The 17198-nt window shown below is 46.0% G+C and overlaps 1 protein-coding gene across 6 annotated transcripts; it reads right to left on the bottom strand.

The window, feature by feature from the left end:
• Positions 1 to 2106: 2106 nt before the first annotated feature.
• On the bottom strand, positions 2107 to 16064 carry snx13 (sorting nexin 13). 6 transcript variants are annotated; one of them, XM_028963306.1, is made up of 26 exons: positions 15889 to 16064; positions 14038 to 14150; positions 13826 to 13928; positions 13663 to 13752; positions 13030 to 13151; positions 12822 to 12940; positions 12612 to 12716; positions 12318 to 12406; positions 12142 to 12225; positions 11937 to 12075; positions 11735 to 11823; positions 11533 to 11632; positions 10559 to 10752; positions 8440 to 8544; positions 7603 to 7735; positions 7340 to 7377; positions 7004 to 7073; positions 6523 to 6701; positions 5794 to 5907; positions 5006 to 5116; positions 4458 to 4619; positions 4215 to 4286; positions 3748 to 3893; positions 3609 to 3677; positions 3398 to 3510; positions 2107 to 3309 (listed from the first exon to the last, which is right to left on the bottom strand). In XM_028963306.1, exons 1-26 carry the CDS (start codon positions 15898 to 15900, stop codon positions 3077 to 3079), a joined length of 2904 nt encoding a protein of 967 aa, XP_028819139.1. In that variant the 5' UTR covers positions 15901 to 16064; the 3' UTR covers positions 2107 to 3076. The 6 variants fall into 6 exon arrangements, with proteins under 6 accessions (XP_028819139.1, XP_028819141.1, XP_028819140.1 ...); XM_028963308.1 differs by having other exon boundaries at positions 5794 to 5901; XM_028963307.1 differs by having other exon boundaries at positions 6523 to 6698.
• Between the last annotated feature and the right edge of the window lie 1134 nt (positions 16065 to 17198).

Here is a 17198-nt window from a genome sequence, read left to right as displayed (position 1 = left end):
GGCCGTCACCGGCTGCACCCACGATAAAGCTGACGCTGATTGGCTGAGCGCAAATTCACGGGGTTAACGCTTTTATGTGCGGACAGTATTTTCACATTGGAAACATAAAAGCGTTACATAAATTAACATTGGAACAACTGTTTACTGTTTTAAGTACTTGTTACATTACATATAAAAATATCAAATGTGTCAAATATCAGGTGTATAAATAAGCAAATATTATTTATATATACATACACACATCCTATATATATATATATATACAAACACACACACACAGGGCTGTCAAAGTACTATATATATATATATATATAGAGAGAGAGAGAGAGAGAGAGAGTGAGAGAGAGAGAGAGTGTTTAGGCAACTTATGGAGAATTGTGGGAAATAAAAAATACATAAAAAGGCAGACCCCATGGTGGAAGGATTCGACTCTCCCGGCTGACCTTTGACCCGTCTTTTTCCTTTGGCGGCGTCGCCTGTTCCGTTTACCTGCCGCTGGTTCCAGAGCCTCCTCCTCGCACTGTTGGGTTTGGGCGCCACCTTGTGTCTTCTGAACGACGCTGGACTTGCACTGCTGCCCGTGGTGCCTTCTGTGTTCCTGTTCATCCGGAATTGGAAGAGGGTGTTCTGTTTGGACTGTAAGGCTATTGCACGCAATTCTCATTTAGCCAACCACTAATGTTTGTGGTGGAAGTAATGAGTGGAAATGTCAGGACCAAGCCTTACATTGTTTGATTTGGGGTTAGTAATTAAGCAGTATTGTATTTTTTATCAACTTCTGTAAATAAGTTTTGGTGACATTTTGGAATTTCATATTTAACCCTGCGAGGTCTGTCAAGTTCCAAGTGGAATTAGTTTTTTAAAAATACTGAAAATCCAAAAATATGAAATAAATTAATAAAATTTATCAGATACACACTCAATGGAAAGAGCAGAGGCAGAACTACTTGTCCGTTAGTCAAGAGTAAAATCTTTATTAGTGTTATACTGAGTTCAGCTGCTCAAAATGAATATTTTTAAAGCATAATGCAAACACTCTTCATGATCGCAAGAGTCCATTTTCAGTTTTCAGTCTTTAAAAATGAACAAGACATTCGGATTGACATTTTCTCTTTTTTTTTTTGTTGCTTTTTTTTTTTTTAGTTAAAGAAAAATAAGAAAATATAACTGACGATACATTTAGGCACACTGTAGACGTATACTGTACACCGATATGCACAATTCATAAATTCATATGTACGGGGATTTATAAAACAAAGATGAGCAGCCCTGCATCACTGCCCTCCTCATCCTCACTGCTTACATGGTCAGAGTTCAAGAGGAGCAGGAGGAGGGAACTCGATCAGCAGGAACAGCCAATCACAGAGGACCACGGTCCATCACTGCCAGCCAATCCCAGCAAAGCAGCAGTCACTCAGAACCGGCCAATCACAGCGGCGGAACATGTTGCTGGTTTACAGGAATGAAGCACACAGTAACACACACCCACACACACACAAAGAGACTGCATTAAAATTAACTGTGTGAGGTCGCTAAGTGCTTTACTCCTGTTCTGACTGGCCCCTCCCACCAAGTCACAGGAGGTTTCATCCTCTACAGACCCAGCAAAGCAGGAAGTGTTCACTAGGAGCACAGGATGAAGCTGATGATGGAGTGACTGAACACCTATCCTGCCTGCTGCTTGAGGGCTGTGACTGGAAACCAGGAGAGTTTGTTTAAAGAGGAGCAGAAATAAAACATAAAGGTGCTCCAGACTTATAAAACAAGTCTATTCGAACAAAAAAAAAAAATTAAAAAATGAACGGAATGTATGTAGTTGTGAGCGCAGTATCTTCCAACACACAATTACTGGAACACACACATGCATCAGAAGAAGAGATTGCACCAAAGGGTCGCGCAGTCCGGATTCGCTGGGCCGCGGTTTTGTCTGAAGTGAGGAAGCCAAGCATCTCTCTGCATTCCGAGTTAAGGCTCTAAATCACGCGTTAGATTACTTTTTTCTATTTCTTAAAAAGCAGTTTGTGTTTGGGCGCTACACATTTCATTGGGTAATATTTTTTATTTGAAAAAAAAAAAAAAAAAAAAAAAAAAAAAAAAGGAACACTCTTTCCTTCCCCTACTCCATAAAATGCACTCATACACACACACACACACACACACACACACACACACACACACACACACACACACACACACACACACACACACTTTACATTCATCTGGAGGTGTAACACACCCTTCATCATCTTTTGGATGTGACCACGTGACCATGCACACTGACACCCCCAGGTCCTCCACAGAGCAACAAGGGTGGGGTGAAAGGTGTGGCCAGTGATGCACTTCCATCCAATCCAAATGCTCCACAGAATGAGTCACAGTTAAAACAAAATTAATTTGGTTAAAATCTAATGTTTGGTAAATAAATGAGGTTCGTCCAAGTTGCCCCTCCCCCTCAAAATCTGCTTGAAATGAAAAAAAAAATTTGCCGCACAGTTAAAATGTAGAAGGTTGCCGTGGGAACACTGGACAGCTTGATTAGGCTTGATGTCAGCTCCTCCCCTCGCTCCAGTTGTTAAAATTGAACAACTATAAGTAGAGTGATGGGTGGAGTTTGAATTTTGCACCAAAAAAAAAAATATTTTTTTTTTTAAAATCGATTTCAGATATATCACCCACACCCCAAAAAAAAGATGGCGGCAACGTGGTCAGTCAGTCGCTGACCATAGCAGTAGAGACATGAGTGATTGAGTGTCAAATGAACAAACAACCGTGTCGCTATGACAACACGGGTGTGGTTTGCTACAGCCAGTTACAGTGCTTCTGAATACGATGGCGCCGGGCCAGACTAGGGGGCCGTGTCTGAATGGCCAAAATGAGCATGTTCCCCAGAGACGGCGACGCCACGCCCACTTCCATACGCCATCAAGTGCACGTGAACACACACATACACACTCGCACCCGTGCCCCCGTTGCATGTGCTCGGCGCCCCTCATTGGTGTGATCACTGAAGGGCGTGGCCAAGTTCGGGCGTCGGCACGCATTCTGAGCTCTGGCCACCACGTTTGCCGTGTGACCGTCACCTCTTCATCGAGGCCTTGAGCTTCTGTGCGTAGCGCCGCGTCCGAGGCGAGCGCGAGTGCAGCTTGACAAAGAGCTCAGGGAAGCGGTAGTGCGGGAACATAGTCTCCAGGAACCCTTCCAGGAAGACATACACCAGCCGCCGGTTCATCTGCTGGTGCTGGAACATCTCGAACACACGCAGGATGCCTTTCCGCGTAGTGTCCGCACCGATGATGTGCTTCAGTTCGTCTGCGGGCGGATACACACAATTACACACACACACACACACACACACACAAAAACCACCTGGGTGTTGTAAAGTGTGTGCGTGCGTTACCTGGCATGATCCCCAGTAGACTTGTTTTCGCTGCCACTCGGGTTCGCATGCGGACACTTTTGTCTCTGCGGGGCGCAGTTTCGGCAAGGATCCCGTTGGGCCAAAAGGAATCCCTGTTGTATTGGAGGGGTGGAGTCACAGAAACAGAAATGATATGCCAGAGTGAGTAATGGCATAACAGAAGGCCGAGTTTCGGTGCAAAGGACCTTACCTGAATCTCTTCACATAGTCGGCCACCTGCTCCGGCGACGTCATGAAATCCACGTGATCAACAATTTTCCTAAGGTCAAAAACGTAGACACAGGTGAGTGTGTGCCTGTGTGAGTGTGTGAGTGTGCATGCGTGTGTACCTATTGATCGTGTCTCCATATGTGGCCCTGATCAGCTGCTGCAGAAGGTTTTTGATGTTTCTCCTGAGCCATTGATTTCGCTCCTTTAGATCGAACACCTCGTCCATCAACAGCAGCATCACCCGCAGAGGAATGTTGTCATCGACCTATGGAGGTCAAAGTTCAAATCAGCATCACTCTTCATGCAATCAGGCATGAAGGAGACAATTTGACTGTCGCTTCAGTCTGATGCAGACATAAGTATAGAGCAATTCGAAAATCACAGACCAAAGAAAACACAGAAAATTCATAATATGACCACATGACAAAAACTGTAAGACTATTCAACTGGTCAATCAATAAAAACCTTTGGAAGATGAGAATATGGGGTGTTAAAATTCTGGACCTGTGCAGGATATGGTTGCTGAGATGGGAGCCGGGACCTTGGACTGAGGGAACCGAATTTTACGCGTCTAGGCTGTACTCACGTTGTCGTCCAGCTGGGCAGACACCCGGCAGTGCTCAGGATCGATGTCGGACTTCGGGATCAGCGGTGGCACCTGGAGAGGAGAGGCGAGGGGCACAGAAACCGTTAGCGTCATGGGAACTGTGCGCAGGGTGGGCGGGAATACGGTCATTCACATCAAGAACCATGCAACCGCAAGCCACAGGACGAAACACGCAAGCAGGGCGAGATTGGAGTTCCGCGGCACTGACGTGCACGTGGGTACCTTGAAGATGGACTGCTTGATGTCCTGGCCCAGGCGCTCCGACATGCGGCCCATGTTGTCAGACACTTTGGTCATCCCCTCGGCCAGGCTGTCGGGTAGCGACTTTACGGCATTGGACACGTTTCGCATCGAGCTCCGCAACGGGTTGACGAACGTGTCCATCTGAGCAGAGAGAACCCAGAACGGGAACTTTACTGGAGTCTGCGCGTCACAGAGCAGGGAAACCCGGCCAAGAACCAGAACACACGAGCTCCGAGAGTTCCTTAAAATCAGGAGTGCAGGGCCAGCAAAGCAGGATCATCAGCGTTAGGGGAGCAAACGCACAAGTCCAGGCCAAGTCAGCTCACCTGACTGGTTACGGCTGACAAGAACCGAGCCTTTTTCATGGCATGCAGCACTGATGCACTTCTCAGTACATTTTGCCTTCATTATGCAGTGATTAAAAAGTTAATTACTTTGGATTCTCCGTTTCATTTGGGAAAATTCCAGAGTGAAGCAATGCAACAGAGCAGCAGGCAGCATGGTGTGGCAGCACAGCGGTTTCTTACCTTCCGGGCGAAGTCTCCCTTGCCCTTGCTGTAGGCCTTGTTTTCCAGGAAGTCGTAGATGTACTGGGTGAGGGCGGGACAGGCTTTCAGCATCTCTGGATTCAGCAGCAGCTGTGGAGAATACGATTAATCTAGTGATTTTTTTGTGTGTGTGTGCCACGTCGATTAATCAAAAGATTCATATTTCCAAATCAATTCGATTCAATTCTTGATTTTCACTTGAATTGACTAAAATAGCAGTTTATATATACTAGTTTAGATATCTGAATGAAAAAGCCCTAATTAGCCCTTTATTAGTCTTAATCAGGACCATAAACATTTTAGTCTAGTCAAGTTTAAGTCGACTAAAATTCTGAACATTAAACGTTTGTCACTGAAATTTTTGTCTAGTTGTTATCTTGTAAACCACATTTAATCTTGTTTTTATTTGTCTACAATATTACATGATATATTTCGTTATTATTATCATTTTCAGCATTTATCAGACACCCTTATCAGAGCGACTTACAATCAGAGCGACTTACAATCAGTATTTACAGGGACAGTCCCCCTGGAGCAACTTAGGGTTAAGTGTCTTGCTCAGGGACATATTGGTAGTAAGTGGGATTTGAACCTGGGACTTCTGGTTCATAGGCGAGAGTGTTACCCACTAGGCTACCACCCAGTTATCGTCACATGACCAGCATTTACGTCTTGGTCACGTCAAAAAGGTTAATTGACGAAAAAAAGTATTCTTGATGCGTTGATTCAGCCCTTGTGCGAAGCCCTAGGCTTGATTCTAGCATTACCTGCAGGTAGGCGTTGAGGTCCTTTTTCCTCTTCTCCAAAAAGTCTCGGTCCATGTTATTGAACGTCTTCTTCCCAGGCAGCTTGAGGATTGAGGCGAGGTTCTCAAACTGCACCTCAAAGAGTTAGAAATACGTTACGAATAACGTGAAAATATTATTACCTTATTTACCAGTTACTGTGTCTGTTCTCCACGTTTGGTTTGCTGAATGACATGAATCGTCATCTCTGACCGTAGACTAGATCTGAAATCCTGTCTGGCTCAGAATTCTGCCCGAGTCAGACCCATACAGCTTTTTAAAAGCCCGGCTTCCTTCGTGCTACAACAGCCAGACTAAGAGGGAAAGGAAATATGCGGGGAAACAAGCGGGTTTAAAACATAATTACAAGAAGCGAATCATACAGCAAGGAAAGGTATTCCTGACCAATCATTTACTGTGCAAGCTGAACCAAAATAAAATGATAGAAATTGAGCCTGAACCCAACCCAAAGGTCAAGATTTACAATATTACACTAGACATTACTTATGCATAATAAATATAATCTAATCAATATTGCAACATTAGCCCCTGCTTATATGACTGCAAAAATTTGACTTTGTAATGGAATAGTATGTTTTTAAATGAAGTACAACCAATCAGAGTCCATAACCAAACATGAGCGGTCAGGCAGAGCTGAAACACCTGGCCTGGATTTTGATTCAAGCTCCACTACAGATCTGTGTAAAGCACCTGTTCCGTGAGGCGCATGTGGAAATCGTGGAAGTCGCTATAGCGACGGTAGGTCTTCCAGGTGTCCTCGCTGCCGTCTGTGTTCTTGCGGTGCACGGTGATGGCGTAGAGCGCGTAGGTCTTCCCGTGGTCGTTACACACGCCTGCCACAGGAAGGTTGTTTAGAGAAGCATCAGCTACTGGAGAGCGGCAGAGAGGAGGAGGAGAGAGGGGCGGACCAACGGACAGATGGACAGACAGCAGAGCGAGTGAAGACACAAGGAGGTGGGGGGAACGCAATTATGGTGACCAAAAGCGGGGAGAGAACAGCAGGAGAGAAATGAAAGGAAGAAAAAAACAAAAAAACAAAACAAAGACGATGGAGAGATGGAGTTAAACAAGAAAACTGAAGTGCAGCAATGAACAGAGTGATGCCGGCAGGGGAAAATAAACACACACACGCACAGTTTGCATTGTACCACAATGCATCTGTGGAACATACCAGTGTCTGAGATGAAGGCATGGAGCTGCAGGAACTCGTCAGTAGTTGCACAGGACAAGTCATCCAGTGACTGTAAAATGCAGCACAATTCAGTCATAAATATACAGATATAAAAAAAATAAAAATAAAAAAAAATTGTAATATTTCTCTGCTGGAATGTAATCAAATATTGGCCTTTTTAAATGTCCTGTTTATCAGGAAATCTTTATTCCACCTGGCACATTTATCTGGATTCTCTAAACTACTTAAAACAATTGAGTCTGGGCAGAAAACTTTTAAGCCATGTTTTGTGCAGGATGTAACATCTGCGTATCATCTGAAATAAAAAAAACATACCAGATTTATACTGCCAGTCGGGGAACCGTTGAAGGACTCTGGGTGATGGTAAGTGGAGAGAACAGTGAGAGAAGTGCTGGGTATAATATGTACTTTTCATAGTATGCTTTTATGTTATGACCTAAAAGCTGCTCCTGCACAAATTGGATTGTCACTTACCTCCAAAAAGGCACAAAGTTACCTTTACCTTTTATCTGCACCCTTTACTAAAACCATAAAGAAATAATGAAACCTGACAAACAAACAAAAACCCATCCTCTTACCAACATCACCATCATCAGACCCCCGAAAGCTCGGCTCTTTCAGCATGTCCAACTCCGCAAGCATCCGCACGTACAGGGGGTGCTGCTTAAATGAGGGGTAGAAACGCTCGTCCCTCAGCATCATCTCATACACCTACACACACACACAGACACACACATACACACACACACGATTGGATTAAACTGGATTTAGACTCATATTACCTATACTGCAGAAAGACATTGAGGGACAACTGCGATATTTTCAGCTTCTTATTTGTGAGTCATTTCCAAGTGAACCTGGAAGAGCACAGCGCACCGTGACCAGTGGATTACTGACAGATTGAAGGCTTGTTTCATTTAATTTAAAAAAATAAATGTAGGAACATACTTTTCCCTCCTCACTAGGCGATTCCTGATACAGTAATACCTCAGTAATACTCTTCCCACCGCTACAAAGCTAGGCCTTTCTCTCTTGTTGGACAAATAAATCACCAGCCCTGCACTGACACCATTTGCAGGCTCACTCTACCCTGGAAGGGGGTCCCTCTCTGTATCACTCCTTCCCAATGTTCCTTCCTTTCTTTTTTTTTTTCCTCTCTCCTCAAGTTTTTTTTTGTGTGGAGGTTTTCCTTGGGTGCAGAAGGGTCAAGTGTGATGGGGTGTCAACTGTAGGGCCTGTCAAAACCCATTGAGACATACTGTATGTAATTTTGGGCTATATAAGAAATAAATATTGTTGTTATAATATCAAAATAATTGTTTATATATTGGAGAACACCCACTCTCAGAACACGTTCATTGTGGGAAAATTCAACTTAAGACTTTTTAATGAACAACAGATACCCTGACACACACCTTTCTCTGGATGTCATCAAATATATCCGGTGTAGGATCTTCACTGTTGAGCATTTCCGCCAGTCGGGTCACTGATGCCTCGTCTACTTGAACTCTGGGAGACGCCTGAGAAATAAGCAAAGTCTGTAAGCTGTATTTTACCCTATACAAAAAAAAAAAAAACGCTTGAAACAAAGCTCTGATAATTAGGCGCTGGCAGTGGGCATGGTCCTGAGATGTCTACAGCAAAAATCCCCTTTGTGTACAGGGGGTATTACGAGTAGGGGATAGAGCATGGAGGGACACTGAGGTGAAAAGGAGGAGATGAACAGCATTGTCTTCAAATTCCATGAAGACTGAAATATTGTTACCTGGTCCTAAAGCTGACAGTAGAAATCTGACTTCTCAGTCAATATTGATGAGACTCCAACCACCATACGCACAACCGCGTATATGGCAGCAATATTTGTATGAGTGCTTACTTTCACCTCTGTAATATTTCAGAAGGTAAGATGGACACTTACTACACATAATGCAGAAAAATTAGATACATGCATTTGTAATGTTAAGAATAGACATCTGTAACGCTCTACTATTGGAAGCCTGGCATCTCTAAGTAAACTGAACACATTACACCGATTCGGTCCTCACTGCATCGGGTACCTGTAAAATGACAGACTATAAAATTCTGTTATTAACAAACAAAACTCAACATGGACTGGAGTGACTTGTTAACAGACTACTGTGCTACGTTCACAAGACGGGTTTTTATTGGTAAGGAGAATCCCCTGCTTTGGAACAGACCGGTTCCTGCCATTGAGATGCTGCTGAGACAGACCAGCATGATCTTGTAACTGGACCCACTTCAGTTTGCCTACCAGCCTAGCACTGGAGTGAATGATGCAGCCATTCACCTCCTATATCGTTCCCTCGCTCACCTAGAGACCGCTGGGAGCACTGTGAGAATCATGTTCTTTGATTTCTCCAGTGCCTTCAACTCCATCCTTCCCACAATCCCGAGGGACAAGCTGGAGCACACAGGAGTGAAAAATCACCTCAGAACATTGATCCTGGACTACCTCACCCACCAACCAACCACAGTATGTGAGGACTCAGGCTTGTGTGTCAGACAGGGTGGTATGCAGTATGGGAGCCCAACAGGGAACGGTTCTGGCACTGTTTCTCTTCACCATCTACACTGCAGACTTCACTAACAACTCGACCAACTGTTTCCTACAGAAGTTCTCTGATGAATCTGCAATAGTTTGCCTAATCACAAATGGGGACGACAAGGAGTACAGAGTACTGACCAGCAGAACTACCTCCAAATCACTGGAAAGAACAAGGAGCTGGTGGTAGACTTCCACAGGCACAAACATCCTCCACTACAACCACAGAACATCTGTGGAGAGCTACAGGTACACCTTGGTGTTCATCCGAACAATAAACTGCAGTGGACCTCACAACTCTTATGCCCTCTAAAGAAAAGGGCAGAGCAGGCTGTACCGGCTGCAGAGGCTCAGGTCTTTTGGGGTGAAGGGCCCTTCTTGAAGACCTTTAATGACTGTGGAGGCCTCAGCCATCTTTTATGGTGTGGTCTATTGGGGAGGTAGCATCTCTGCTGGGGACAGAAAGAGGCTGAGGGCCAGCTCTGTTCTGGGATGCTCTGTTCTCAGCTCTGTTCTCCAACCCCATCGAGGAGACCTTGAGAGCACTGAGCCTCTACAACAGCTGACCACAAAAACATACATAGACTAAAAGCACGCACATCCAATACACCATTTCCATTTTCCATATGTAATGGACTATGACACTGGACTGGTTGGAACCTACTCTGCACTGTCCAGTACCTTCTAACATCTGCTCTAATACATATTGCACCCATACTCTACCCTGAAAGGGGGTCCCTCTCTGACTCACTACCTTTTCTCCCTTTTTTTATTAAATACGTTTTGTGGAGATGCATGTTGGGTTCCACCTGGGTGTGTGACGTATCGACAGATTCAGTTAGTGCCTCCTCTCCAACAAACATATAACTAGGAAGAAGTTTCTTCTTGTCTCTGCCCGTTTATTCTGAACATGACCCACATGCTATGGAGCCATGAAGAGCACAGAGGTGGGAGGAATCAAGAGAATTAACCTTGTCCGAGAGGTACTGCTCATAGACGCCCAGCGCCGCCGCCTTCAACAGCCCTTTGGTCTGGCTGCTCTGCTTCCTGCCATCTTTCTGCCAGCTCCTCATCACCTCCAGCTGCTGCTGTGCAGTCACGCGGTAGCCTTCCACAGTCAGCCAGAAGAAGAGGTCAGCCTGACCTCCGACTTGCTGCATGTAGTCTGGGGGACACGAGGGAGAAACATCCAACCACGTGATGGGCATGGCAGTTCTTTTAGATATACTGAGTCCCAAAAAAATCAATTCACATTCACTACACGTTTTCCCCACAAGACATTCAGTGAAGGATTCACACTGAACTTGCACTATTCAATTGCAAATTTTCAGCAACTCAAGGTTTTATACACAACTAGTCACATGCAGTGACATACTGTACATGAGTTGTTGCGATAATTTTTTTTTTTTTTTTTTTCCCCCTGAGGTACACACCCCTCTCGCCCTCTGCTCCTGCCTATTGCCTGTTACAGCTGGTGAAAGTAAGTCTCTTCTCATTACTTCCAGACGAATGTTTTAAGTTTGCTTATATGGAAAATAAATGTTACAACAGTGGAAAACAACTGTCGCCTTCAGAGAAAAATGATTCAGGAGAGTGTTTTTCACATAGTGATTCGTTCATTCAGGTGTTGATAGGTGGTGGGTAACACACTCGCCTATGAACCAGAAGACCCAGGGTCAAATCCCACTTACTACCATTGTGTCCCTGAGCAAGACACTTAACCCTGAGTGTCTCCAGGGGGGGACTGTCCCTGTAACTACTGATTGTAAGTCGCTCTGGATAAGGGCGTCTGATAAATACTGTAAATGTAAATATAATGATAGCTGAAATTAACTTACAAATGAACAAATCACTTCAGGAATTTACTTAGTTCAGTTTGCTCCCTTTAAAGATTCATTCTTTTGACTGAATTGTTTGCAAACGACACTGGACCGTTCCTCCTCACCCATGAAGAACTGCAGCGCGATGTTATGCACCAGGATGTGCTCCAGTGGGATGATGCACAGCTTCCCGAAACTCGCCGCCAACTTCAGCGCGTCCACTTCCTGCGGGACAGCCACGCCCACATCTCAGCTACAGAACAGATAGGCGTAATAAAAGGTAAAAAGAAGAAAAGAAAAGAAGGTGCGGCGTGTTCATGTCCTCACCTTCCCTGAGTGCAGCCTTTGTATCCGAGTCTCACAGACCTTCTTCACAAACAGCAGACTGTTGATCTGATTCTTTATCACATTAATGTCTGATATTTAATTTTAAGGAAAGAAAAGGGGCGGAGTTACCCTAAGGTCTGCAGTGTGTACACACACGCAAATATGTGTGTGTGTGTGTGTGTGTGTGTGTGTGTGTGTGTACCGTCTCCAGCAGTGTCGAGAGAGCGCAGGTATTGAAGCTCTTCCAGCACTTTATCTTTGACTGCCTCCAGCTCAGCAGGTTTGTCAGTCAGCTTCAGGATGGTCATGAAGGCCTCGTAATTACAGCTGGAATCCCGGATCTGCCCCACAAACACACAGTTAATTTCAGTTGCCATTGGCCAGAAGCACAGACAGTCATTACGTACCATCCAGATGACAAACTGGTTTATGTAGTCTGGGTCGCTCAGCTGATTAATGAAGGGCAGCAGAACTCCTCTGGCCAGGATCTCCTGTAGGACAGAAGTGTTTCCATGAGAATGAACCAGAACTCGAATGTCTAAAAATGCAGTTCAACGTGGCATTGGTGTCACCATGGACTCACTCGAAGGAAGTATCTCATGCTCTTGTTGTGGAAATCTCCTGGAGGTAGCAGTAGGTACAGCAGAACTTCACACAGATCTCTTAGAAAGCCTGAAAGAAAGAAGAACCATTCATCAAAACCTTGACTGTTCTGCTGGATCTACCTTACGAGGACCTTTCCAGCTCCCCTTCACTGGTGAAGGGCTGGTAAAGCAAGCTTGTGGTTTTTAAGGCATGTGGCACGTTTCAGCGTTTTCAGTGTTTCTTTAAGACGAGCCAGGGTTTAAGATGAGAAAGAAGAGCGGAGGCAACAGACCTTCTTCATCTCTCTGTGAGGAACAGACCACATCTCTGCAGATGTTCCGCTCCATCTCCACCTCGGTCTCAAAGAACGAGTCGACCAACTCCTCAGGAGCCTCACCTGCAGGCCAGCCACACAATTATCACCATCATCACTGGACCATCTGTGTGTGTGTGTGTGTGTGTGTGTGTGTGTGTGTGTGTGTGTGTGTGTGTAGCTCCTTACGCTGTTTCTCGTCTCTCTCACTCAGCCTCTCCTGTGCCTTCCTGAAGACACGGAGATGCGTTGCAAAATCATCCACCATCCTGGTGGTGAAGTAGGGTTGCCAGTCTACCTCCTTAGAGCTGCAAGAGGAGAAAACACACAAAATGATGGTCCCATTGCTTAAAGGTCGAGGTGACACGACCAGCACCACCAGAAATGTTGTCCATACCGCGTGCAGAACTGGACGAGGGCGTTCTGCAACGTCTTACGTATCTCCAGCAGGAAGGACTCGTCCTCGCTCAGGGTGTAGTACCAGTACTGAATATAGTCCCTCAGCGCAAACTGGATCACCTGTTCACACAAACAGACACCCATTTATGAGCAGGAGGGCAACAAGCTGATTGAGTTGACCTTGATTGATGCAGTATGTCCTGTCTTCAGGATAAACTTCTACATTTTCTTGAAATGCGGCCTGTTCACTGATCACATTGTTCAGTGACTGTGTTACAGATTGTCACTCGTGGAATCACATGAGATAAAAGTTGTAGCCTGCAAGACTGTGTGTGTTTGTTTGGGCAACAAGGGCTCTTATTATGTGTGTGTATGAACACACAAAGCCCTTCTTTACTTAAACCGGGCATTCTGGGTAACATATGGCCATACACAACTGCACATTCGCCACCGATTATATTTGAAAGCATGTGACTGCTGGTGTGTATTTGAGTGTAGGACACAGTCACCAGGTCCGCAAGGTCAGAGATCATGCCCAGAAATGTGTTACGTTAAGAGGACCCGAGAGAAAGAGGGGGGGAAGAAGAAAGAAAAAGAAAGAAAGAAAGAAAAAAAAAAGGTTTATCCAGACCTGTTGCAGCGGCTCATCGATAAAGCTGGATCCAGTCAGCCGACGGTCAATCTTTATGGCCTTCACCTCCAGCTTCATCTCGTCCAGCGCCTTAAAAAAACATTTTTAATCCACTCAACTTCTGTACATGCCCCTCGTGAGCAAGTGTGACGAGGGAACCCACCTTTCCGAGTCCGGCCTGCGTTGATGGCAGGTAGGACTGCTCACACCTCTCCAGGTGCTTCTCAGAGTTCGTCTTTCCAAATAAAAGTGTGACGGCGAAGCCGCTGTGCCAACAGATTAATTTTTTTTGGTGATTAATTCACTTTAAAAAGTGCATTCTGAACAGTCACTTTAAAAAGGTATGAGCGATAGCTCCACCTTCTCGTCACTTACCCGCCAAAAAAGCAGAAGATATAAAATGCTAGATAAAAGACTGCAAAGGGTCCAAACGTGATGAGGAAGAGGATGACTCCAAGACCCCCCCATCCCCAGATGGACAGACTGGCCTGAAAGACGACAAAAAAAAAAAAAAAAAAAAATCAAATTCCTCCCACCAAATAAAAGAATGCACAAACACACTCTCTCTCCTTGACCCGAAAGGAAGAATGGAAGAATGAGAAGAACATTGTTCTGAACCATAGAATAGTGATACACTGATGGAGGAGTGTGTGTGGCTGCCAGGTGGGCGTGGCACTGCATAGCCCCATCCAGGCACTTCCTGTAATTGTCCGAGAGGATGCATGCGGTGCGGACGACAGCCGCACTGGACATGCAGGCTGGTGAGCTGGACCTGCTACTGACTACACGGAGGAGGAGGAAAAAAAAAAGTAAAAAAAAGCATCCAGCCAACGGCGTAGCGGCGTCGCGTTTCACATTCTTACATAAACAGACCGACCTCTGCCGTGCTGTTAAATACTTTACTAAGGTGTGTATAAATGTCAGGTCGGTGACATTTTCACCACAGCCGCCAGTAAAACCGCCAAACCGGTTCGGAGGGGGTGACTCACACCCGCGACACGGTGTCGAAACCGTTCAGGAAGATTCCACTGCAAGAGGTCAGCCGCAGAAGCAATCAGAAACACAGACAGACACAATGTCAGCAACATATCTACTCTGTGTGTGTGTGTGTGTGTGTGTGTTGGTGGAAACAGGGTGTGTTGTGTCATGTTAGAACTTGTCCAAGACAACCCCCCCCACACACACACATACACAAACAAACAGGTGGGCAGGGCTTAACTTGGTCCGGGGGCGGAGCTTCATTTTTGTGAAGGGTTCTGCGGGTTCCGCTGAAACGCAGAGTCAGCAGCTTGACCCTGGGGGCGGGTGGGAAGGGAAACTGGGCAGCCACGGCAACTGACTCACATCCAGATTTCTCTCTTCCACCAACAGATTCCCAGGTTGGGAACATTGGGGTTAAAAGCGCCGAGTCGCTTATCACCACAGTCATGTGACTATGGCCTGTAATACCATTTGGATTTTTTTTTTTTTAATGACAGATTCAGCACACAACCTACAATGACCCCTACAGTGTCACATGGCTCATGGTTTGACCGGCGATTGGCCGTGACCCTGCAGCCGATGGCAGCTATTTACGGTTGGAGCAGGTGACCGCGTAATCCAGACCTCACCTGCCTGCGGCCCAGGCCATTATTCCAATGCTTGTTTCACCTGATCGCCCACGTTAAAGGGTTCTAAACGATGCCACATACACACACACAAAGCATTCCAGGCGAAACAGAAGATGGACAGTGGGACGATGGAAAATGTCGAGTGACAGGGACTCTGCACCAGAGGACTGTAGAAGGTCTTCAGGAGGAACCGGCTGTTCCTAAGCCTTGGTTAAGACGCGCTAATGAGCTTTGCCAACGCAACAGTGCGGCATTAGGCCCGGGGTCAGGGGCTCCATGAAGCACCGGCCAACAGGTGGCCCCTCGGGGTCACCACATCTGGGGGCGAAAGTTGTGCGGCCATCTCCGGGCCGCGGTATCAGGGTGAACCGGACTCCGGTGGAGACTGCGGCCGCTACTAAATTAAACATCGCGGAGCCAAGCCGCTCCGGACGCGGGCTCCACGTCTGCCAACTTCTCACCCGAAGCAGGAACAGCTGGCCCACCTCCGAAGCGAGCTAACCTGGCGGCCCGGCGTGGCCCGCTGTTTACCTGCGGGGCGCGCTGTTAGCGCCGTTAGCCGAAGCGCCGCCACCGACCGGGGAGAAACTCGGGGGGTTACGGGTGGCTCACTCACCTCTGCGAACATCGTTTAAAAGGCGGCGGCGGCGGGACTCCGTCCGGCTAACCCCGCCGCATGTTACCCCGCGGAACGTCGCCGCTCGCTGCTTTAAAAACGGCTCAATTCCCACAGTCCGTCCGCTCTCCGGAGAGCCGCCATGTTGCCTGTCTTACGACGGCGCCGCCCGCTGGCTCCACGGCGGCCTGCGATTGGTCCGTCCGGCGTGACGCAAGCGACGTACCCGTGACCGGGCGGCGATAACATGAAACGTGTTTTATTTCCTGTTTACTCTGCGGTTTTAAGATTGGTTTTTAAAAGCATTAAAGTCGTAGGACTCATCCCAAAGCTACCACCAAATCTATTATTCAATATTCGCTAACGAAATGACATTGATGACTAAAGTTGATTTGCCAAAGTCCAACGCTCTTCATAGTTCAGAATTTGTGACGTCACCGTGGTCACCGTGTCAAGGGGACAGTTCAATTCTTTATGGGTTTGTTTGCCTTGTCCTGTAACATTACAGTCCACAAGTCATCACTAGGGCTGCGATGCGAGTATCGAATATCGGTCAAATTATGACTCAAATAACTGTATCGGGAATAGATAACGCTGTGCCGATTTTAAAAGTGACCTTTTCAGTTAAATTGTAGTTTTTTTTTCTGTGTTCCTGTGCACTCTGTAATTGCATGTTTGCGAAGCGATGGCTAACATAGCATGGAGGGAGATTCCGATTAAAACCCGGTATTTCATGCTGGCTATACCGCGTCCAGAAGCACCATGTCAAAGAACACGCCAGCAAAACAAGAAACTGTGAACAGCTATATGTCCCACAGCTAAAGAAAACTGTATTTAAGTCTGATATTTCCTCATATGTAACGTAATAATGTCCCTTTAAATACCGACTTCATAACGGTAATAAGGATGGCCCAATATCCACACTGGCTTTGGTATAGAAACTTAATATAAGGTAAGATAAGATGATCCTTTATTAGTCCCACAAGTGGGAAATTTACCAACTTGGATCAGTAGGTTAAAATAATTCACGAAGAAAATGTAGTTTGAGGAATAATTTTCTTCTTGACTAGGCACCGTCATGATGGTATCATACCAAACGGTTTCAAGTGTCATTGCTAATATATTTGGATTGTGGGATTCTCTGTGACTTCCGCCCCAAGCATAACACGGTAAGGAACCAGTGATTGATCAAAAGGACACGTTGGTATGTCCTCTTCATCCTGAAAATATCCGCACTATGAGCAGTGGAGGGTCGAATTCGCATGAGACCTTGCAAATCCTAGTGCCTCAACTATGCAGGACACAATGTG

The sequence above is a fragment of the Denticeps clupeoides genome, chromosome 20, assembly GCF_900700375.1.
Source record: "Denticeps clupeoides chromosome 20, fDenClu1.1, whole genome shotgun sequence".
Taxonomy (NCBI): Eukaryota; Metazoa; Chordata; class Actinopteri; order Clupeiformes; family Denticipitidae; genus Denticeps; species Denticeps clupeoides.
Note: the sequence above shows the minus strand (reverse complement) of the source record. Positions and strands in the feature narration are given on the sequence as shown.

Coding starts and splice junctions, on each gene's coding strand:
- snx13 (XM_028963306.1), bottom strand. Junction 7,736..8,439: donor TTGATGACATCCAGAGAAAG/GTGTGTGTCAGG, acceptor GTGTGTGTGTAG/GTGTATGAGATGATGCTGAG. Junction 7,378..7,602: donor GTCTGATGATGGTGATGTTG/GTAAGAGGATGG, acceptor ACCATCACCCAG/AGTCCTTCAACGGTTCCCCG.